Source organism: Cynocephalus volans, chromosome 6 (assembly GCF_027409185.1).
Source record: "Cynocephalus volans isolate mCynVol1 chromosome 6, mCynVol1.pri, whole genome shotgun sequence".
NCBI lineage: Eukaryota > Metazoa > Chordata > Mammalia > Dermoptera > Cynocephalidae > Cynocephalus > Cynocephalus volans.
In genome coordinates this window covers 92,329,167-92,354,432 of record NC_084465.1, presented here as the reverse complement: position 1 = coordinate 92,354,432, position 25,266 = coordinate 92,329,167, and the positions used below count along the sequence as shown (strand labels likewise).

The 25,266-nt window shown below is 42.3% G+C and overlaps 1 protein-coding gene across 2 annotated transcripts in view; it reads right to left on the bottom strand.

The window, feature by feature from the left end:
• PLEKHA8 (pleckstrin homology domain containing A8) overlaps positions 1-25,266 on the bottom strand; it is a 70,111-nt gene that overhangs the window by 3,041 nt on the left and 41,804 nt on the right. Inside the window, exon 13 of one of the 2 annotated variants that reach the window (XM_063099523.1) lies at positions 1,784-1,845. In XM_063099523.1, the coding sequence (XP_062955593.1) occupies positions 1,784-1,845 (62 nt within the window). Of the gene's footprint in view, positions 1-1,783; positions 1,846-24,109; positions 24,184-25,266 lie in introns of those variants that run through there. The other variant, XM_063099524.1, reaches the window with a different exon arrangement.

Sequence of the window (25,266 nt, the reverse complement as noted above, 5' to 3'; positions counted from 1 at the left end):
ATGAAAATACATAAAAACAAAAGCTAAGAAGGTAAAAAACACAAAAAATGTGAAAAATGGAAAATATGGAGTTTTAATTTTTTCCCTTTCTGCTCTTCCATGATTTTTAAATATTTTTATAATGAGTCTAAATTACTATAAATTGGGGAAAATGCTATAGATGAAAGTCCTTTTAAAGACTCGTGCTTATGATGAATTTTCTACAGTGGCTGCATTCTAGTTGGCAACATCTCTTAGATCATCAAGAAATACAGGATTAAACTTTGCCTTCGATACTGGGAAAAAAAAATCCCACAATTGTTTCCTGTAAATGGGGCAACTCAATATCTTTGTACTTGGTCATCTCACTGAGGGAACTCAGGTGTCAGGCATGTGTAAGCAATCACAGTATTCACTCAGAGAGATCAACGAATACAATGAGCATCCGTTGCCTAAGAAACCATAGCAGCTTCTCAATTATTCTGTCTTCACTGCAGAGAATTTGTGATAGTAAGGAGTACTACCCTTGGAGAGAGCAGATCTGGGTTTAAACTTGGGCTCTGCTACAGCCTCACTTTAGGACTAGACATAATTATTCTGAGCTTGTAAAATAGTAGGAGTTAATCCTGAGGATTAACAAAGATAATGAACATGAAAGTACAATGCCTGGTACACAATAGGTGTCCAATAGCTACATGGTACTTGTTATTATGATTATTAAACATGCACTGAAGGTAAGTGTAGGCAGTTTATAACTGCAATTGGTCTGGCACCTATTCTACTGAACAGTAGGATATGGAGCTAGTCATCCTTGTGATTTCAAAAACTATTCATTTTTCACTAATACTTTATTTCTTGCACTGTACATTCTTCCCACTTTCTTTACCCACCTCCTAATAAATCATGACCCAATAGTTCCTACCTTAGGCAAATGACGTATCCTTTAAATTAGTAAGAGTCATTATCTGCAAGACTATTTTATCCCTACAACCTTCCAAAAAACACTCACATTCTATGAAGTTCCCTAGTGCACAACATGAGATTCTGCCTTTTCGTGGCTACATTTGACTAATACTGACCTTTTCCTGGATAGTAAGAATCACAGTGTTATCACTGACATAAAGAAGCCATCTTCTGATATTTTACAAAACAGGATAAGTGATTTGTCCAGGGGACTATCATTCTCAGGTTTGTGCTTCTTCTAGTTCAACAGGCTGGGAGGGAGGGGGTGGTGGGTAGCAGGAGCCAAAATACATGAATACAAACACCTTCTCAATGAAGATAACTGGATAAAAAGTGATTTCTAGCCCTAGCTGCTGACACATCCAATATAGTGAATGTTAAAAGATAAAATACAACTAGAAAAAAGAAAAAAAATTAACTAACATCTGAGAATTAACAGGATTGAATACAGTGGTCAGCAGAGGGAGCTATTAGCTTGAATTCATCACCTGAATGCACCGTTTTCTCTTCAATTGTAGGTATTTAGGATCTCTGCTTTTCCTGCCTACCTCCGCATTGATACTGAAGTTTGTATTACCTTATCAGAAAGGTGACCACTTCTGAGGCAAATCTCCACAAGGTCACTGTAATCGGATGGGGTAAAGCACACTTTTATTCATATTTCTTTAACAGTCTTTGCGATTCTAGACACTTTTTATTGCTTACATTTCCACACACCGAAGGTTTATAAATGACATGACATAAGCAGTATTGTTTTTATCCTCAAAAACAAAGCAAACAGAAACACCACACACACAAAACGCTCTGCTTCAGAACATTAGTAGGCAGGAGGATTACTTACTGCAAAAACTCCTCGAACTACCCAGCCGTGGTGTTGCCGTAATGTTTTACCATATGCATTATCTTGAAAAGAAGAAAAATTCTATGAGGAATAATTTCATCAGATTTTGATGTGCTATTTGTATAATGTACTTTTTAATGTATGCAATAGCATATATTATTGGTATTAGGAAATAATGAAAAAAGTCTAACTACAAGATTTTACACCCCAAAAGTCTTAAGTAGGAAAAAAGCAGCATGGATTTTTTTTTTTTTTTTTTTAAATAGATACTTCCACTCTTACCCTAGGTCAATGTATCTGAACCTCAGCTGACTAACATGGTAGGAAAAGTTCAATACATATAAAGAAATAAAGAGATAGGAAAGGATATTGAAAATTGAGACTAAATACAACTAGAAATGCAATATTATAAAAAACAAAAAATGCAGTTCTTTAAAACATTGTGTGACCCTGAGCCAGTCCCTCTCTAACCATCTGTTTGCCCGTTTGTAAAATGATCTCTACGGTTCTTTCCAATTCTAACATTCATTTTATTCTAGGATGCCAAATGTTTGCCCTAAATGTCCCTATGATCCTGGATATATTAAAGCTAGAAACCTTTAAAAATATAGAAAAAGAATGGCTTGAAGTTATTAGGCCAGTTGTAAACTAATTGGTGAGGCCTATTAACAGAAGTCATTCATTTTTTTTTTTTAAAAGAAAATGTAATTTTATTAACATTATTTTTTACATTCTAGGATGTTGTTGTGGAGCAGTTGAGAGGGAGGGAGAGAGGGGAAAAGGGAAAGAAATGGGATGGAAGAAGGAGGAAGGAGGAGGGGCGAGACTGAGGCCTGTGGCACTCCCCTCAGTCACACAGGGGAGACGAGGGAACTTCCAGTAGTGGCTTGGTCATTGCTGGGCTGGATGCAGATGTGGGGGGGGGGGGCGCATGGCAAAAGCCCTTGGCCCCCTACCGCTCTGGGCCAGGAGAGCCCAGCGCACTTCCTGCAGCAGCTGTGTGGATGCCACTGGGCTGGCTGTGGGTGTTGGGGAGGCACAGCCGAGGCCCGAGGACCCTGGCCCCCCCACCGCCCCTGATCAGGAGAGCTCGGGGTGCTTCCTGTGGTGGTTTGGTGGTTGCCGCTAGGCTGAGGCCCCCCACGACCCCGGCTCACAGCGCACTTCCTGTGGCAGCTTTGTAGTTGCCACTGGGCTGGCTGTGCATGTTGGGGCCCTTACTTGCCACCTTCAGGATTGGTTGCGGGTGTCAGGGGGCATTGCTGAGACCCCCAACCCTCCCCACTTTCTGGCTTGGTAGTCCAGGTGACCTCTGGTCCTTCTAGATGTTTATAGGTGTTCTTTGATGTGGAATATACTAAAAAGCATATGTACTTCACAGGGCCTGGTTTTCCAAAGCCTTGCAGTTTCAAACATTGACCTTGCAAGGACAAGAAATCTTCTTCAGGCTGTAAGTCTCTGTTGCAAGATAAAAACTGTGGCACTGCAGGTTGCTGGCTCACTGTCAATATTAGACAGATCATCTAGGCAAAGAATCAGTAGAGAAACACAAGATCTAAACAAGACTCTAGACCAATTGGAATTGGCAGATATCTACAGAACATTCCATCCAACAACTTCAGAATATTCATTCTGCTCATCAGCACATGGATCATTCTCCAGGGTAGATCACATATTAGGTCACAAATCAAGTCTCAATAAATTCAAAAAAATTGGAATTATCCCATGTATCTTCTCAGACCACAATGGATTAAAACTAGAAATTAATAAGAAATGAAACTCTGGAAACTATACAAACACATGGAAATTAAACAGCATTCTACTTAATGACATATGGGTCCAAGAAGAAATCAAGCAGGAAATCAAAAAATTTATTGAAACTAATGAAAATAATGATACATCATACAAAACCTGTGGGATACTGCAAAAGCAGTATTAAGGGGGAAATTTATTGCATTAAATGCTCACTTCAGAAGAATGGAAAGATGGCAAGTGAACAACCTAACACTTCACCTTAAAGATCTAGAAAAACAAGAACAATCCAAACCTAAAGTTAGCAGACGGAAAGAAATCATTAAGATCAGAGCAGAACTGAATGAAATTGAAACCCAAAAAACAATTCAAAAGATCAACGAATCAAAAAGTTGGTTTTTTGAAAAGATAAATAAAATTGACAAACCATTAGCATGGCTAACTAAAAAAAGAAGAGAGAAGACTCAAATAACAAAAATTAGAAATGAATAAGGTGATATTACAACTGATTCATCTGAAATACAAGGAATCATTCGAGACTACTATAAACAACTATACGCCAACAAGTTTGAAAATCTGGAGGAAATGGATAAATTTCTGGACACACACAAGCTCCCAAAACTGAACCATGAAGACATAGAAAATTTGAACAGACCAATAACAATAAAGGAGATTGAAGCTGTTATCAGAAGGCTCCCAACAAAGAAAAGCCCAGGACCAGATGGATACACAGCAGAATTTTACCAAACATTCAAAGAGGAATTGACACCGATTCTTTACAAACTATTCCAAAAGATTGAAACACATGCAAATCTCCCAAACTCATTCTATGAAGCAAACATCATCCTGATACCAAAACCAGGTAAAGATATAACCAAAAAAGAAAACTACAGGCTGATATCCTTGATGAATATAGATGCAAAAATCCTCACTAAAATACTAGCAAACAGAATACAGCAACACATACGTAAAATTATTCACCACGATCAAGCGGGATTGATCCCAGGGATGCAAGGTTGGTTCAACATGCGCAAATCAATAAATGTGATACACCATATTAATAAACTCAAACACAAGGACCATATGATCATCTCTATAGATGCTGAAAAAGCATTTGATAAAGTTCAGCATTCATTCATGACAAAGACCCTCTATAAGTTAGGTATAGAGGGAAAGTATCTCAACATAATTAAAGACATATATGATAAACCCACTGCCAATATCATCCTGAATGGGGAAAAGCTGAAAGCTTTTCCTTTAAAAACAGGAACTAGACAAGGATGCCCACTCTCACCACTTCTATTCAACATAGTGTTGGAAGTACTAGCCAGAGCAATCAGAGAAGAGAAGGAAATAAAGGGCATCCAGATTGGAAAAGATGAAGTCAAACTGTCCTTGTTTGCAGATGACATGATCCTATATATCGAACAGCCTAAAACCTCTACAGAAAAATTGCTGGAATTGATAAATGATTTCAGCACAGTAGCAGGATACAAAATCAACACACAAAAATCAGTAGCATTTCTTTTCTCCAATAGTGAACATGCAGAAGGAGAAATCAAGAAAGCCTGCCCATTTACAATAGCCACCAAAAAAATAAAATACTTAGGAATTGAGGTAACCAAGGAGGTGAAAAATCTCTATAATGAGAACTACAAACCACTGCTGAGAGAAATTAGAGAGGATACGAGAAGATGGAAAGATATCCCATGCTCTTGGATTGGAAGAATCAACATAGTGAAAATGTCCATACTACCCAAAGTGATATACAAATTCAATGCAATCCCCATCAAAATTCCAAAGACATTTTTCTCAGAAATGGAAAAAACTCTCCAGACATTTATATGGAACAATAAAAGACCACGCATAGCCAAAGCAATGCTGAGCAAAAAAAAATAAAGCTGGAGGCATAACACTACCTGACTTTAAGCTATACTACAAAGCTATAATAACCAAAACAGTATGGTACTGGCATAAAAACAGACACACTGACCAATGGAATAGAATAGAGAATCCAGAAATCAACCCACACACTTACTGCCATTGGATCTTTGCCAAAGGCACCAAGCCTATTCACTGGGGAAGGGACTGCCTCTTCAGCAAATGGTGCTGGGATAACTGGATATCCATATGCAGGAGAATGAAACTAGATCCATACCTCTCACCATATACTAAAATCAACTCAAAATGGATTAAGGATTTAAATATACACCCTGAAACAATAAAACTTCTTAAAGAAAACATAGGAGAAACTCTTCAGAAAATAGGACTGGACACAGACTTCATGAATACGACCCCAAAAGCACGGGCAACCAAAGGAAAAATAAACAAATGGGATTATATCAAACTAAAAAGCTTCTGCACAGCAAAAGAAACAATTAACAGAGTTAAAAGACAACCAAAAGAGTGGGAGAAAATATTTGCAAAATATACATCTGACAAAGGATTAATATCCAGAATATATAAGGAACTCAAACAACTTTATAAGAAGAAAACAAGCAACCCAATTAAAAAATGGGCAAAAAAACTAAGTAGGCATTTCTCTAAGGAAGATATACAAATGGCCAACAGACATATGAAAAAATGCTCAACATCACTCAGCATCCGGGAAATGCAAATGAAAACCACACTGAGATACCATCTAACCCCAGTTAGGATGGCTAAAATCCAAAAGACTCTGAACGATAAATGCTGGCGAGGTTGTGGAGAAAAAGGAACTCTCATACATGGTTGGTGGGACTGCAAAATGGTGCAGCCTCTATGGAAAATGGTATGGAGGTTCCTCAAACAATTGCAGATAGATCTACCATATGACCCAGCTATCCCACTGTTGGGAATATACCCAGAGGAATGGAAATCATCAAGTCGAAGGTATACCTGTTCCCCAATGTTCATCGCAGCACTCTTTACAATAGCCAAGAGTTGGAACCAGCCCAAATGTCCATCATCAGATGAGTGGATACGGAAAATTGTGGTACATCTACACAATGGAATACTACTCAGCTATAAAAACGAATGAAACACTGCCATTTGCAACAACATGGATGGACCTTGAGAGAATTATATTAAGTGAAACAAGTCAGGCACAGAAAGAGAAATACCACATGTTCTCACTTATTGGTGGGAGCTAAAAATTAATATATAAATTCACACACACACACACACACACACACACACACAAAAACCCGGGGAGGGGGGAAAGAAGATATAACAACCACAATTACTTGAAGTTGATATGACAAGCAAACAGAAAGGACATTGTTGGGGGGGAGGGGGGGAGGGAGGAGGGTGGGAGGTTTTGGTGATGGGGAGCAATAATCAGCCACATTGTATAGGGACAAAAGAAAATTAAAAAAAAAAAAAAGTCAGACTAGTTACTGATTGTTATGTAAAGATACTGAGAAATTACAATAAGAAGGAAATTTTGCTAAGATCAAGTTGTGTTGATGAGATCACTTAATTGTCTACTGGAATGTCATCTGGCTTGTTTCACTGAAAGTTACCAGCCTATACTGTTAAACTATAACCCCACCTTTGTTCTCTTCCTGTAACTACCTGGTCTGGAAAATAAATGCAGGAAGAGAACCCCAATTTAGTGTTAATTTCCCAAGAAAGGGATCCCTTTCGCTTGAGGGTTCTGGCGGGAGATTAACCACTTCGGGGCCTCTCACTGCTCAGAAGAGATGGGCTTTGAGTAATCCTTTGCATCTCCCTCACCCAAGGGAAGTGGGGTGACAAATCCGTGGAGGGAAAAGCAACACAAAGCAACACTTTGGTGAAATGAGACCTTTACTAGTTAATATGAAACTTTACCTCTGGTTGCAGGTATTTTGTTTTTTCTTCCATTTCTGTGTTGGGATTATTTGCTGTTCCCACCATTTAAACTCTGTGCTGGAACTAATTTGTTTTCCTTTGCTTACTTCTAAAATGGGGGAACTTCCTGCGGGGACCAGTACTTGAGCCCTGTGGTTGAGCTAAATTGCTGCTTTGCTGCTGATTCCCTGAGGAAGGCAGGCTTTTTGGGCAGCTCAGGTTTTAACGGTTGACTTTATAGGTACTTCCAGCTCTTGAGAGATCTGCTGCACCTGGGTTGTGTAGAAACTCTGGTCTGGGCCTAAATCTTTTCATTAAATGGCACCCCATGCAATTCTATATTCCTGACCAGTCTCCTCTGAGTGGTCCTTCGCTGATTGGCATGCAGATCAGCTGTCCTTGCTGTTCCCCAGTGTTCCCCTGGTGGTCTGTCTCCCTGACTGCCCAAGCTGCAAACATTTCCCATAGGACAGGTCATGCTCTGGTCCCTTGCAATGACTCAGCAGCCTCTGAGTGGCTCCTTTTTTTCAGTTGTTGTGGCTCCTCACTCCTCTGTGGGTCCTTGGGAACCCTACTAATTGCCAGTGGCCTGGAGGCCACCTTGGCTCTCTTCTCCCCTGCCACCTCCAAGCAACTTAATCCAAAGGGCACAGCTCTGGCTTTTGCCAGCTCCTGAGCTGAGTGCTGAGCAGCTCCAGCCTGGACGCAGCCAGGGCTCGAAACAGTCAGAGAAGTTTTTTCTTCCTCTCATTTTGGCTTCTCCCGCCTTCAAGCACTCCATAGGTCTCTCCTCCTCTTTCCTTGAGCTCTAGGGGCCCCAGCTTGGCTGTCATTGCTTTTTTATAGTTGCAAATTGGTTGATTTGTGGGAGAGAGTGACCCTGGGGACTGTCTGCCATCTTGACCAGAAGCCCATTCATATTTTATACTTTAAAGATAACACCCTATTGCTTTAGTCCCAATGTGTTGTAAAATGAGATTCTAAAACTGGTACATAATTTTAATGATAAAAAAAATTCAAGAACAAGATAGCTGCATTTTATACAAGAGATGTGTTCCTGAAAACTTTGAATAACTCAATACGTGCAAAATTCAGAACTGATTTTCCCACAGGAATAAATGCATACTCAGGAGGCACAGATCTACCTCACTATAGTGCATTTTTATCTCAATGCTCCGTTTTATTTTCTAAGCATCATCTCCAGTCATTTACAGAGTGTTCATGCCTAAATTAACAGCACACATATAAGGGGGGCAAGCTGTTTGATTCTCTTCCTCATGATTTACCACATCTAAATTCTATTCCAAACTTACTTATTTTCATGTGTTTAGATTCAGCACTAGCACAAGTACTAATATTACTACCACTTAACGAATGCTTAGGTGACATTACAAAGGGCTGTAAAAATACGACAATTATAACAAGAACAGATGTTAAATAACCAAAAAAATGGACACTAAAACCACAAGTACAAATTCACAGAACACTGCCAAAGGAAGTCAGGTACCTGTGTTTCCTGGCCAAAATGGTGCCATGTGGCTAGAGCTTAAACAGTTTACAATTTACTCAAACCCTCCAACTTTGAAATTATATAATTCTAGTTAACTTTTATTTTAAAAATTTGGGTGAGGCTTTATTAATGCTTTTAGTATATCTTACTATTTCAATTTTACATAATTATAACTTGTATAAAATTAAATTATATTTTATATAAAATAACTTATATTCAATATTTATGAAGGTACTTCAAAAAGTTCATAGAAAGATTGATATTATCTTTCAATTCTATTTTTCCAAAGTTTTTGAAGTACCCTCATATATTGCAATATATTTTACATAAAACCGTACGTTTGAAATATAACAACAGATTTCCCTGGCTATCTAAAGTATTAGAAACAGGTTGAAATGTCAGCATCCAGTGTGGTAAAGCTTAAGCAGAAGTGATAAAGAATTAATACAGTAAATTCAAGTCTGGAGAAGACTCTTAGAAACAACCTGAAGGAGAACCCAAGAACAAATGTAATTCTCTGTAAGGGGATATATGGTATCATGAAGTTTTGGATGGTATTCAAAGCCTCAATGAATATATCTTAAGAAACGTGAAGAACAGCATTGCTGACCTACAAACTGCATGCTACAGATGGGCAGAGAATACTAGACACAGCTTTTGAGAAAAACCAGCAAGACAAAATTTTCAACCATTTGAAAAGTTACTTGAGCTGGCAAGAGAGTATACAAAATTCCAAGGAAAACATCCTGAGGTGAGTTACTCCGGTAACACAGTTGGAATCCTTTCTTTCTTGTGACCCTAATCCAGGAAGGACATTAAATGCCATTATAAAAAGTAAAATGCCATTAAAATCTGCTGGTGGATATCCACAATGAACAGCTGCTCCATTCAGCAAGAATTTAGTGCAAGTCTACCACACTTCACATACTGTGCAAGGCAGTGGGACCCTCAGGTGATTTAAACTTAGTCCCCCAGCCCTCGAGAAGTTTATGGATTTAGAAGGAAGCCAGCCATTTAACAAATAATTATTATATAAATATCTAACTGCTATATTACAGGTTTGTACTACAGGAACGGAAAGAAGACAGATACTAATCTAGCCCGGGGGTGTACAGACAGTGATTTCTCAGGAGTCTTGAAGGCTGGGTAGGGTATACAGAAGGGTGGTGGATAGCACCACTGACAGAGGAAGCACCATGGAGATGTGAAAGGTCACAGCCTGCTGGCAATAGAGAGCAGTGCACTAGGGCTGGGTAAGTGGGTTGAGGCCAAATTGTGAGGACCTTTATATGCCACGTCAAGGATTCCAAACTTCCACCTGAGGCACAGTGGCAGCATTGAAAAATACAACATTTATTGTTTTTTTCTGATTTTACAAATAATGCATGTCTATTGTCAAAAATATGGCAAATACAAAAAAGGAGGGAACTAATGAAACCTATAATCATGTCCCTCAGAGGTAACTATAATGGGCATTCTGGGGATATACATTCTCTTATTCTTCTTTCCTTATACAGAGAGTATTATTTTCTTCTGTTAACAAAGTTATGATCACTCTGATTTGGAACTGTCGTAGGGAAGTAACAAGATGAGAGTCACACTTCTTTACAATATATAGCAGACATAGCCATCCTGCTAAGGTCCACCTAAACTGTCAGTTCCAAAGCCCACCTGGCCAGACAAACTGCCAGTTTAAAAGGGCTCTGGATTCAGTGCAATACCAACCTCAGAGGTATAAACCTTTCCTATATTTTGCCATTCAGGCCAACCATTCAAAAAAGGCTAGAAACCATTCTCCGTGCCCCCTTCTAAAGAACAGCAAGAAGACAAGAAGACAAGAGTGCTGTGAGTTCAAACAGCATGGGCGGCCTGGCCTAAAGACAGGGGAGTTGTTTGTACAGCAGCATGATCTGTGTCCTCCCATCTGGCTCTTCTACAGGAAGCAGCTGTTCCTCCTTAGGCCTGCACCTTACCAGAGGATAGTCCCACCAGCAATACATGGGCCAGATGATCTAATGGGAGAAGAGTCACAGAATTTGGGCTGGGTCTTAACTTAGGGCCAGGCCAGGAAGACCACTACTAGAATTTAAAACCAACAAATGAAATAAAACCCATTAAAAAAAAAAAAAAAAAAAAAGACCTGCCAAAAGTCCTCAGCTGACTTCTAAGGGCTGAAAATATGCCTGCCATGTGAGGATGCATTAAAATAACATGAAGTCTAAGCCTGGCCTATTTAGGTTATCTAGAGAAGATTAGGTAATGAAATATATTAATCTTCACAATAACACCCATTCATTATCATAATGGGAGTATTTTGGGCCTCTGAAAGACATAAATGATACCTTTCCCCAGCTCTTTGAGATGTGTCAGTTCCCCAGAGACTGATTCAAAATTTCCAAGTTAGAAGCCCTGACAATCAACTTGCCCAATCCTCCTTTTGCAAATAAAGAAACAGGCAGTGACTTACTCAAGGTCACAAAGCTAAAAGCAATGAGAACATGGGGCACTCTTGTCAGATTAAATAAATCATTCTGCCAAAAAATTAATATTTAATCTCTGTGAAACAAAATAATGGAAGTGAAAAATATGCCTTATCCAATCCTGAAAGAATTAGTACCATATTCTGGTTATGGAAACAGCACAGATCTGATTTCTTTACTGGTATCTCAGAAACTTGCTGTGGGGTATTTATAAACTACGCCTAAACCTTTTATAGTATGTGAGAGAGAACAACTTTTCCATTACCTTTGGTGGACAACTATTCTGTCCAGGAACTGTACGTAGGAGGATGCTTTTCTATTGTAAACCTGTAACTGGCAAGGTTACTTTGGGTTGTAAAAAGGACATGGGAGAAAAGCAAATCTAAGTCGTAAGAGAAAGCCTGGGAAGTAGATAACCAAAGCCAGGAAAGATGGAACCATTCACTGGGCTCAGGAAATGACAATCATCTCAGCTCTGCAAATGTGCTAAATTAGACAGTCCTTAGGCAAGAATCAGGAACGAGGAGATGTGAAAGCAGGCAGTCAAGTTTGGTAGGAGGCCAGTGGAAAAGAGGCACAGGACAGTAAGAACCTTTGCCCTGTAAGAACTTATGTCTTCTTATAAAGCACAGGGACAAACAGAACAACGGGTCAGAATACGGAGTGTAGAACAGATCCATATACACGTCGAAGTTGGCATTACATACAAGTGAGGAAAGGATGGGTGATTCAAATAAATGCTGCTAAGACAATAGGTTTTCTGACTGCGAATAATAAGTAAAATTATATCCCTACCTTACAACATTCTCAAACATAAATTCCAGGAAGATTGAAGATGTAAATATGAAAAGCAAACCTATAAAACTTTAAGAAGAAAATATCAAAGAACATCTTTGTGACCTCAAGGAAGAAAGAGCTTCCTTAAACAAGACATAAAAAGCACAAAACCATAAAGAAAAAGAATGATGTTTGATTACATAAAATTTAAAACTTCTGTATAACAAAAGACATCATAAGTGGAAAAGCCATGCCATAGACTGACAAGAGATATTTACAACTCAAAAAAAAAAAAAAAAAAAGATTAATATCCAGAAAATACAAAGAACTTCCATGAATAAATAAGGAAAAGAAAACCTAAGAGAAAAATGTTTGAAGTACATGAATACGCAATTCACTGAGATGGAAATCAAACTGCCAATGAAGATAGGAAAAGCAGCTCAAACTTACTAGTAACCTAAGAACACAAACTTTGGCAGTATTCTATCATTTTATAACACAATTATATGGAACACATTTTATAGCACAAATTAAAAAGTTTGACAATGACAAGTGTTAGCAAGAACATGGAATATTGGGAATTCTCACTACCCTACTGGTGATTACAACTTTGGAGAGCAATTTATCAATATCTACTAATGTGGTTCAGCCACTCCAATTCCATTATATACTAGAGCAGCAGTTCTCAAAGTGTGGTCCCCAGAACAGCATCACCTGGGAACTTGTCAGAAACGCAAAGTATCAGACCCCGCCCTAGACCTAAGGAGCAATCTGTCTTTTAAGGAACATTCAAGGTGATGTTAATATTAGAATGTGAGAAACACTGCTCTGGCAGCACAGCTTCTCAACCTATAAGGCCCAGTGAATTACAGGAGTGCCGACAGTCAGATTCCCTGGGCCAGTCACCCTTAGCTATTAAGCAGCTCCTTTTCCCAGAGACCTGTTCAGATATTAAAATTTTCTATATGACAGAGAACATGTAAAAAAGGAACATGTTCACTGTAGCATTGTTTGTAATAGTGAAAATCTAGAATCAATCGAAATTTCTATCAACAGTTTATTAGTTTTTTAAAAACTGTAGTCTATTCATACAACAGAATGCTAACCAGCAGTGAAAATGAATGAGCTACGACTACAGCATCAGCAGTGGATAAATCTGAAAAACAAAACCAGGTGAAAAAGGAAGAATGTGTACAATATGACACCATGTATACAACTTTAAATCATGAAATCCAACACTAGATACTGTTTAGGGACATATAAATATATAGTAAAAGTTTTAAAATATGCATTACATAATAAACAAATTCAGTGATGATCTTCTCTGAAAAATGAGGGGAGTAATAGGATCAAGGAATGGTACACAAGCACTTAACTGTATTGAACTATTTTACATATTAGCTCAAGTGGTAGATATTTTTTAAATGCTTGAAAATACTCATATTTTTAAAAAGCTGAGCTACTAGAAAAGTACCCTTTGAATTCTTTATAGTGACTAAGCTTCGGGCAAAATGAGTTGTATGGAGAAAAGTCAACTCAATAACAAGTGCACAGATGTTAAGGGATGCCCCAACCCCTACTGACCTTAACACAGAGGTGAAACAAGCATCCAGAGATGCCCTTTATTAACTTCAGGCACTGTAAGGACTAAAACTTGTGTCATTGTAGAGGATTCATAAAGCAAACATACCTCACAGGGCCTGGTTTTCCAAAGCCTTGCAGTTTCAAATATTGACCTTGCAAAGGACAGGAAATTTCCCCCAGGCTATTGAATCCCTGTTGCAAGATAAGAATCTTAACACAGCAAGGCTGCTGGTTCTAAGACAGACAAGTTACTAATTGATATGCAAAGTTACTAAAAAGCTGCTAGAGGGAAAAGGAATGTTTGCTAAATCAAGCCTTTGTTAGTGGATCACTTAATTGCCTAACAGAATGTCATTTGACTTGTTTTTACTGAATGTTACCAGCTTCTATTGTAAAACTTGTTAAACTGTACTTATCAAAACCCCACCTATGTCTCTTTCTGTAACTTCTTGTTCTGGAGAATAAATGAAGGAAGAGATCCCCAATTTGTGGTTAATTTCCTAAATGGAAGGAATGCCTCTATCTTGAGGGTTCCGGGAGATTAACCCCTTTCTGGGGCTTCTCACTGCTCAAAAGAGATGGGCTTTGAGTAATCTTTGGCGGCTCCATCATCCAGGGGAAAAGGGGTAACAAATCCGTGGGAGGCAAAGCAACATGTCATAAGCCAATGCTGCCACTAGAGGCATGTGCTGTGAGTGGTTCTGGAGAGGGCATGACTTGATTCACGTTCCATAGTATTTTCGATTAGTCAATGAAAAGGACGAGTCGACACCAGTTGACGATCCACCGGCGAGAGCTCGTTTTATTAGGCAGCACACACACATATATATAGGGCTTTAAGGGAAAGCTGATTGGCGTGCGATTCACGCTGGCGGGGAGGAGAATGCGGAAGAGAAGGGCAACCAGCGCCATGATGGGGTACGGCTGAGAAGGGCTTATGTGATCAGGGTATGATCCCTTGGGGCATTTGGGTTCTTACATTGCTCCCTTTTTCTTGTTTTAGAAAAGGGGATGTTGAAGTCATCAAGCTACTTCCTGCTGAACTGGGGCATTGTGGGGGGGGGCAAAGGGAAGAAGATACATAAATACCCATTATGAAACCCCAAAGGAGGGTGGAGAAACAAGTAATTTCAAAAGGGGAGAAGTCCATAAACGTTCCTTGAAGCCACAAGTCGCACATGCACTGGTTCCATTGTTTGTAGTCAGATACTGGAGGGGGCAACCAGGCGTCTGTGGCGAGGGCGTGTAGGAATGCGTTTCCTCTGGAAGGTGGTACCTCTTCAGCGTCGGCTGAGGCGCTCACAAGATGAGGCGAGGGGTTCATCGGTATCTAGGAGCTGGTAGTTTCTAAGTAAAAGCTGGTTAAAGGCCTGATTAGAAATTTTTCTCACTTGGGCTTGAACAATGATGCAGGGCAAGAAAAGACAGGTTATGAGGAATAACAGCATTCTTCTCCAAGAAAGATGCAAGTACCTCCTTTTTCTGCAGTGAGGAGGTCTAGTGCTCTACGGTTTTGGAGGGTGACCTGAGCTAAAGAGGTGATTTGTCTCTGTAGAGAGGAAAGAGATTTGGCAGTGGAAGTTAGAGCCCCTTCAAGTTTAGTATTGATGTCTTTGACTGCCCATAAACTGTGTCCTAAGGCTCCTCCAGACAGGCCGGCTCCGACAGCTGATGTTGTTAGGGAAATACCAACCATGATTGGGAGGAAGGCGGCCCCTTTTTGTTTTGAGGGTGGATGAAGAAGATAGAACAGTTCTGAATTGGAGTACAGAGTGAGTTGAGGGACCATGGTGACAAGAAGGCATGGGACAGTAAGATTAGACTGGATGGAGGTAGAGAGGGTTCCATTGCACCAGAAGAAAGAGCCTGGTGGGGTAAAGGTATGGTTATAAATGGTTGAGGAAGGGAAGCGTTTAAGGGGATGGCCGCCGTTGCATGAGAGAAAACAATTTCAGGGAGAGAGAAAGAAAGATGAGTGTTTCAGAAATGATCTGTTGCCAGGTGTAAATGGGTGACCCTGGGGAGCTAGCAGAGGGGCCTGAAAGCTCCCTGGGTGAAATGAAAAGAACAGGAGAAGGCCAAGGAGAAGGTTCATGTCTCCAGAATTGGGGGTAAGGCTGAGGTCTGGGATAGGCGGAGTTTGAAAGAGTCGGTAGGATAAGGGATAAAAGAATGGTGTGTTAAGTTCTTTTGCAGCTTGTTATTGGAGTTCTCGGTGGCCGAGGGCGGATCCTGAGTGTAAGGCTTCAGCCTGGAAATATGAATCCATGGAGTAACATGATTACCTGGCAGGGCAAGTTTAGCAGCAGTTGGAGTGCAAAGGATGACAGGACACGGGCCTTCCCACTTAGGGATTAGGGGGATTTTGGGTTCCGGGGAAGTGTAGAATACTAATTGGCCTGGGCTGAGTGAAAGGTTATTTTTGGAAAGCGACAGATCTGGAACTAGCCAGTCCTGGTACTTCCATAATGTGGTGCGAAGGTGGGAGAGCAAGGGTAAGGCCATGGTGGGTGGTATGGGTCCTTCAGTTGCTGTGATCCCCGGGGGTAGGAGGGGCCTACCACATGACTTCAAAAGGGGAAAGATTGGAGGGCCTTTTTGGGAGAGCTCTGGTCTTGAGCAGAGCGAGAGGTAGAAGACGGACCCAATCAAGGTGTAATTCCAGAGACAATTCAGTTAGAATGTCCTTTAGGGTTCTGTTTGTTCTCTCTACCTTTCCAGATGCCTGAGGTCGGTAAGGGCAATGTAGGTGCCAGGGGAGAGAGAGTGACTGGGAGAGTTTTTGTATTATCTGGGCGGTAAATTCAGGTCCATTGTCAGAAGTGGGCATCCCAAATCGTGGGATGATTTGGGAAAGGAGAGTCTAGGCTACGGTGGAAGCCTTTTTATTGGATGTTGGGAATGCCTCTACCCACCCTGAAAAGGTATCAACAAACACCAAGAGGTATTTGAGGCGCTGGACAGCAAGCATGTGAGTAAAATCGACTTGCCAGTTGGCCGCGGGTGTGAGACCTCTGGCCTGGTGGGAGGGGTATGGCCCAGGTTTGAGAGGGGTGTTAGGATTGGTACGCTGGCAGATTGTGCATGAGGAGGAAATTTTTTGCAAGAGGGCTTTGTCAGATGGGGTGACTGAGAAGAAGGCTTGTAAAAACTGGGATAAAGCTTGGGGGCTAGAGTGAAACAGGTCATGGAGCAAGCGAAAGAAAGAGGACTTATCATCATTAGGCGGTTGAGGCTGAGAGGGTGTCTGTGAACCTTGGGAGCCGTATGGAAGAATGGGAAGTTGGTTTTGTGTCTGTGGGTGCATTGCCGCAGTGCGTGCGGCAAGGTCAGCCTTACAATTCCCGCGACTGACTGGGGAATCGTCCCTCTGGTGGGCTCTGCAATGAATGACTCCTAATTCACAAGGTATTTGGAGTCAGTGTATAAGTTAAGAGTTCTTCCTTCAGCTAGAACACAGGCTTGCGTGGTGGCGAAAAGTTCGGCCTGCTGGTTGGTAGTACCCTTGGGTAAAGGTTGGGCCTCTATAACCGAATCAAGGGAGACTATGGCATACCCTGCGTAATGAGTGTTTCCTTCCTTGAATGAGGACCCATCCGTGAACCATGTGAGATCAGCGTGAGATAGGGGTCCCTCAGTGATGGAAGAGCGGTAAGGTATAAAATTTTGAAGGCTTTCTACACAGTTGTGCAAAGGGGTGTTGGGGGAATCTAGTATAGGCAGTAGGGTAGCTGGATTTAGGGGTGGGCAGGTAGTGAAGGATAGGGCAGGATTTTCCAGAAACGAGGATAGGAGGGTTAGGATCCTGGAAGGTGGGAGGGATTGGAGAGCCTTATAGGTAAGGAGGTCTTTGAGGTGATGTGGTGAGAGAATGGTGAGAGGTGCCCCAAATGTTAATTTGGATGCCTCCTTATGGAGTAACTGCCCCGCTGCTAGGGCTCTTAGACAGGGTGCCCAGCCTCGTACAGTGGGGTCCAACTGTTTTGATAGGTATGCTACGGGGGCAAAGGAGGGGCCATAATTCTGTTTTCATGAACATAGAGGAAAAAGGGTTTAGTTAGATCAGGGAGATGAAGTGCAGGGGCTGTTAGAAGGGCCTGCCGAAGCTTGAGAAAAGGGTGCTGAGGTGAGGAGAGTAAAGGTTCTTCAGGAGGACCCTTACTCATATTATAGAGAGGTCGGGCTAGCAAAGAGAAATTGGGGATCCATGCTCTGAAATATCCGGCTAGACCCAGGAATGATAGGATCTCTGTTTTGATTTTGGGGATGGGCAGGTCAGTAAGAAACTGTTTTCTGTCCAGGGTGATTTCCTTCTTTCCCGGGGAAAGGAGAAAACCAAGGTAGGTTACAGACGGTAAGGAGATATGGGCCCTGGCCGGGGACACTCGATATCCCTACCCGATAGGAAAAGATTTGAGGTCCTGTGCTAGGGTCTGCCCGAAAATATGAGGGCTATCCTGAAATCCCTGTGGCAGGACCGTCCAAGTGAGTTGTTCGGAGTGTCGGGAGTTGGGGTCAGTCCATGTGAAGGCAAAAATGTCCTGAGTATCGGTTTCCAGGGGTATGGAAAAGAAGGCATCCTTTAAGTCCAGAACCGAGAAATGAGTAGAGGTTGCTGGGAACTTGGAAAGAAGAGTGTATGGATTTGATACAAGGGGGTGAATGGGAATGACAGCGGCATTAACAAGGTGGAGATCTTGGACGAGACGAAAGGCGCCATTAGGTTTTTTTACAGCAAGTATGGGAGTACTGAAAGGGGAGTGAGTGGGACGGAGATACCCCTTTTTTAATAGGTCCTGAATGATGGGGCTTAACCCGAGGAGGGCTGTTGTGGTTAATGAATACTGAGCCTGACAAATATATTTGGAAGGGTCTTTTAGTTTTATGTGTACAGGGGAACACTGGGCCAGAGCAGGGCTGGCAGTGTCCCAAACTGTGCGGTTAACAGGGTGTGTTAAGATGGGTAAGGACTTCTTTGGAGGGGTGGGATTAGTAGGATCTTGGGCTTGAACTAGCGCTAGGAGGAAGGAAACGGGGGAAGAGGAAGAGGACAGGGGCAAAGTAATGGAGACTTGAAGCCGTGATAGAATGTCCCGACCCAACAAGGGGACGGGGCATTGTGGCATGACTAGAAAGGAATGGGAGAAAACGGATTGAGTGCCTTGAACGCAGGTTAAAAGAGGGGTTTTTGGGGGAAAGATTTGTTTACTTCCTAACCCAACTATAGGAGAGCTGCTGGAGGTGGTGGGGCCTTTATATTCCCTCAAGACCGAAAAGGTGGCTCCAAGGTCCAGGAGGAAAGATATTGGGTGGCCGTCCACAACCATGGATACCCTGGGCTCCTGCTTTGTTATAGAGATGGTCGGGAAGGGCCCAAGGCTCTGTCAGTCCTTCTCAGCGAGGCCCACCATAGGTGGTGTCCACGGTTCGGGGGACTGTGGGGCAGTTGGTCCCTCACCCCTTCAGGTGAGGGGGCAATCAGATCCCCAATGTCCCTTCTTTTTGCATTTTGGACAAGGAGTGGTGGGTGGCCTGGGGGTGGGGCAAACCTTTGCCCAATGCCCTTCCTTTCCACATTTAAAGCAGGCTCCAGGTGGAGGCTTCGAGGTGGAGGCTGTGGGAGGGCGCCCAGGGGGTTTGATAAGCTGGGCCAACATCTGGAATTTGGCGTGGTCAGCCTTTTGTATTCGACGTTCCTTTTCCTCCTCCCAATTATGAAAAACCTTGAAGGCCACTGACAGGATTTCGGTCTGAGGGGTTGCAGGACCCTGCTCTAATTTTTTAAGTTTAGTTTTAATGTCGGGGTAGGATTGGGCGAGGAAAAAGGTCATAAGGACATGCCGGCCGTCTTCTGAGTTGGGATCTAAGTTAGTGTATTGTCGAAAGGCCTGAGTTAATCTACTGAGGAACGCGGAGGAAGTTTCCTCCTTTTTTTGGACAATTTCTTGAATTTTTTTGGAAATTGACGACCTTGCGAGCCGATTTTTTGAGGCCAATTAATAAGCAAGAGGCAAAACGGTCTCGAGCCTGGATTCCCTGGGCCGTGTTATAATCCCAATTAGGTTCCTGTTCTGGGACTGCTTGGGGGCCTGGCGGGTGATTCGGATTGGTACGATGGGTGTCAGTGGCATGGGTTTGGGCTGTATCCCAGACCCTGCGGCGTTCCTCGAGGAGGAGGGTATTGGCTAGGAGCATGAAGATGTCATGATGTGTGAGGCTGTAGGCCTACAGGATCCATTGGAATTCTTTAATGTAGGTGGTAGGGTCGGTAGAGAAAGATCTTAGTCTTTTTTTCTAATTCTGTAAGGTCAGCTAGGGAAAAGGGAACATGGACCCGAACTACTCCTTCAGCCCCAGCTACCTCACGTAGTGGGGCGATTGTTAAACGGGTGGGGGGAGGTCCTCGGGAATGGGTGAAAGGGGGGCTTAGTGGGTCAGGAGTAGGGGAGGGTAAAGACGGAGGAGGGGATGGCACAGGAGGTGCAGAAGGTGATGCGGATGACGGGGAGGAGGAGCGGGCGCTGGAGGTACTGGGGGAGGAGGAGGTCGGTAGGGTGGGGGTTCATCAACAGGGTCGAAATCGAGGGGTGACTGTAAAGATGGTTTACAGGCTAAAAGGACTTGAGAGGGAGCACAGGAGGAGCAGAGGGTGGGGTTCTGAGCCAAGGGGCGTCGATGTAGGGGATCTCCTTCCATTTTTTTAGGCACTGGCAGTGGTTAAAGAGGACTCATAGAATGTTAGGATCTAGTGTGCCCTCAGGGGGCCATGTGTTTTGATTATCTAAAGGATAATAAGGCCAATCTTGTGTGCAGAATTTGGTGAGGAGTTTGGGCTTAATATCCGGCGTGAGGGAAAGGTTGGTGAGGTTTTTCAGAAGGCATTGAAGTGGAGAGTACCCTAGGGAGGAGGAGGAAGTGCCCATTCTGGTCTCTTAATGGGAATTTAGACAGAAATCGGACAGAGATTAGTGATAAGACAGATCCTTCGGCCGGTTGGGAAAGGCGGGATCCTAGAGGGCGTCCCCAGTAGGTCACATCAGTCCCGGCAGGTTCAGGTACGAACCAGGAGGGGAGTAGGGAGGTGTGGGTCGTCACTCAGACCTTCACTTCTCTAGGGCAAAAGCCCGGTGCCTGAAGGAACCTAGCGCTAGGAATTTCTGGTCGGATCCCAGACCCGGGAAGTGGAAAGAAGAGAGTGGTGGACAGGAGGGTGAAAGAGAGAAGGAGAGAACAGAATAGGGCTTTTAACCTCCAAAAATGAAAGTAAAAGTTTACCGGGGCTTTGGAACCTGTTATAGTTTGGGAATTTATGGTGGTCGTGAAGACCGTGGTGGGGTGGGGTACTGGGCGTTAGGGGCTACCGGATGATCACGGCTAGACTCCCTGTGGTAGTAGCCTGAAAAAAGGGCTGGTGCCCTTTAGGAAAGGGAGCTTACCTAATGATGAGCCGGTGGTGAGTGGAAGGAGCCAGTGCTGAAAAGAATGGACGAGGGTGGACCGTCAGTGGTGAGCGGTGGAAGGGATGCCAGTCCTGGCGGGACGGAGTTCCTGAGGGGTGACTTGAAAAGTGTTGCCGCTCAAGGGAGCCCCGAGGGGCGACCCGGAAAGTGTTGCTGCTGTGATCCGAAAAGTGTCGCCGCTCAAGGGGAACTCCGTCCCGGGTTTCGGCACCAATGAAAAGGACGAGTCGACACCAGTTGATGATCCACCAGAGAGAGCTCGTTTTATTAGGCAGCACACACACATATATATAGGGCTTTAAGGGAAAGCTGATTGGTTTAAAATACAATCCCTATTTAGCATACTGCATGGGGCTTGGTGGGGAGCTGATTGGCGTGTGATTCACACCAGCAGGAAGGAGAATGCAGAAGAGAAGGGCAACCAGCGCCATGATGGGGTGTGGCCGAGAAGGGCTTATGTGATCAGGGTGTGATCCCTTGGGGCATTTGGGTTCTTACAGTCAAGTTATGATTGATGCTAAATATCTGATTATGAGTTGTGACTTTCTCTCTCTCACTTAGCTCTCCTTGTCTGTGAAGACCTTTCATATTAAATACATGACTGAGCATCCTTTTAAAGTTTTTCCTATTCTGTGCCAGACAGCTTGGTTGGGTTAATTTTTACTTGACATTTTTGGAATCATTCTGAGATGAGAGATGCTGCAATATGCTATCCCACTGAATGAACAGTACAGAGCATGTAATATTTGATACAATGGTGCATGAAATGCCAAAGCAACTTTTCTTCCTTCTATTTGCAAGAATGCTTTTCAAAATCTCTTTTTGATGTGGCATCTGCAAATGCTCAGCTCTAAGGCAGACCATTAAACACATCTGCCTTATGGACCCAACTCCTTCCATAAAATGACCTCTAGAAGTCCCTCAGCTCTTGGCATGAGACCACCCAAAATGTTCCACTCTGATCATCACTGTGGTGAATACAAATGATGATTCAAGTGCAAAGGTGGCAATGTAAAGCCTAAGGCCTTCTTCCAGATTCTGTGACCATTTAGGTCACAGAACTGCAGGAACACAATGACTACAGATGTATTTACCAGAAGGGTAATATACATCAAGGCTTCCATTCTGTCATTTAGGACTATCACATGTCATCTCCCATCTCCAAGGCCACTAAGATTACAGAAGTTTTATGAACATGTACCTCAAAACCTTTCTTAAGCAGTGTTTTATTGGAAACCTATCTAATTATGATGAAAAGAAGGCAAAATTGAGGCTGTGACTAATTTCAGCACTTTTACTCCTACTTATCAACAATCCTTCAGATGCAGTCAAGTTCCCCAAAGAATCAAGATATAGCCAAGTGACAGGAGAGTTTCAATGGCCTAGGTCTAAATGAATAGGCCTCAAACTTCAGCATGGATTAGAATCACCTGAATGACTTTTTAAAACATGGATTGCCAGGCCCCACCCTGGGGTTTCTAATTCTGCAGGTCTGAAATGGGGTCTGATAGTCTGCATTTCTAATAAGTTTCCAGGTGATGAAGATGCTGGTGTTGTTGGACCAGTTTGAGAACCACTGATCTAGACTTCAAGATGTAGGGTGTAGAAAAATATAAACTTTAGTAAAATTGTAGGGTAGAAAAATATAAACTTTAGTATACACAGTTTTGTGACAAATGCTTGCTAATGACATTCTAAGTAAAGCAGCTTCTAAGGGGCTATTAAGCAGCTTTCAAGGGGCTGTTGAGATGTAAAGCAGCTTCTAAGGGGCTACTAAGCAACTTCTAAAGAGGCCGTACAAAGGGCAGGGCAGGCGGCCCCAAGTACACTAAACATTCCAAGAAAGAAACGGCCCCCACCCGGCTCCAGGAACTGGCTAGTACCTTATCTAAGTGTCTCCTGGTCAGGCAGGCCCCAGGGAAGATATACGATTTAGAGAAGCGCCGTTCCTTATCAAGGGTACCAGCCTGCTAAAGCCCACCTGTAAATCTAAAGGCGCCACAGATCTAGATCTATCGGGGTGCCAGCCTGCTAAAGTCTGCCCATAAATCCAAGGGCGCCACAGATAACCAACAACTCATCCTGTCATAAAGTTCTGTTCAGGAAAAACTGTATAAAAGGTGCTTGTATTGTCCTGGAGACGAAGCGACCCCAGCATGCTGGAATAATTAAACCTCATGTTTACTGCAACGGCCTCTAGCTCGTGGTCTTTGTGAGGTGAGCCATCCCAACGTGCGGGACTTGTGCATGGTGCACAGGTCTTACAAGGGAAGGTATTTATTCTCTCTAAACCTCACTCTACTCACTGTAAAAGGGGAGTATTTGTGAGATTAAATGAAATGTTTATCAACAATGTAGTGTAATAGTTACAATAGGTGCTCTATAATTGGTAGCTATTATTGTAATAACTCGAATTCAATTTTAGAATTTAAAAAATTTTAGAATTTTAATTTAGAAATTAGCACAAGCTAATTTGCCTATAAATGGCATATAAATTGCATGTACCCTCATACCTACATACCCACCTTCTCTCACTTCAGACAAGATATCAGTTCCACTTATAAAGGTTGTGACTTCAAAGTGAGAAAAGAGAAGCCATTCTCTTAGAAGAAATGTGCATCAAGGACTCTATGGATTCTGAATAGCTATTGTGTAAGCATTTCTCATAAAACTGTTTGTACAGAGCTTGCTGTGTCTGTGCATGGAGGGGAGAGGGAGGGTGGGTTGTTTAGGAAAACTATCTCCTCACATTGAAAAGCAGCAGGAAACTAGAGATTAAATCAAAGATACGATTTAAATCATGAAAATCTTCTTTGAAATAAGCATGAACATCAGGATGGAAATGTCAAATTTACAGCTCCCTTTTCCTTTCCATTGAAAATAGTGCTGAATGGGAAGAGAGGAAAGGAGAAGCTGAGATTGGCTACTGTTATTTCAGTCACAAAGCAGCATTTGTCCTTCAAAGTCTCTTTTCACAAAGTCAACTTCTCAGGGGTCCATCTCCAAATCAAGTAAAGATACCAGCTTGAGGAGAAAAGGAGGCAGAACTGGGGTGAGGACAGGGCAGAAAGGGTATATCCTCAATATGGTCTCTATCCCAGGGGTCAAAGCCCTTCTTACTACTTGCTAGTGTCCTGTAAGCAGCTGGTTTCTATTCTACCCCAGCTCCAGCTGTGGGCTAAATGGAATTAGCATCACCCCCCAGCGCCCCCCCCCCAATAGCCCCAACAAAGCAATAGCAGCATTGCAACATGTGGAATACACCAAGCACCAAGTGCTGAATCCTGTATCTTCTTCTTTTCCAATAGGTGGAGAAGTCTTTCTCCTCATATGAAATCTCCTTACTAAAAAGTTAGTCTAAAGAGAAGTTTTGGGCTTGGGATTTGAGCTTTCTAAACTTTCCATTTCTGATTTGGGACAAATAAATCCCATCTTCTGGCTGATTATCAACTTCATATGTCACAATGATAATGAAAATGATAAAAGTATAAACAATAATAGACACTAACCTCTACTGAGTGTTTATTATAAGCCACTTTTCAAATCTTTTTCACATTTATGAACCTACTTAATCTTTACAATAACCTTATTAAACGGGAAAGAGTATCACCATTCCCATTTTCTAGATGAGGAAACTGAGGCACAGAGAAGTCAAGTAACTTGCCTAAGGGCACAATATTAATAAATGGTAGAACCCAGAGAGCCACTCCAGAGCCCATGATCCTAAGCCCTTCATAAGACATAAAGTTCAACAGATACTGGGTAGAGGGCATGAACAGACATGGTGAATATACTTTAAGTACTCGAAATCAGGACACACAGGGAAGAATACAATTGAGACTAATCTTAAATTCATGGGTATATGGGGAATTTAAAAATGTAAGTCGGCCAGAGATGGTGTAGAAGACCCTTTGTGGGAAAAATGAGGACCTTTGAAGCAGGGACCCAAAGAGACCCTGTATCAGACCCTGGGTGATCTTAAGTGTTTTAATCTTTCAGAACTTCAGTTCCCTAATGTGTAAAAATGGATTAACATGAGGATTAAGTTGTTTAAATTCCTCACCGAGTACTACAGAAATGTCAGCTCTTATTGTTTTAAGACACATC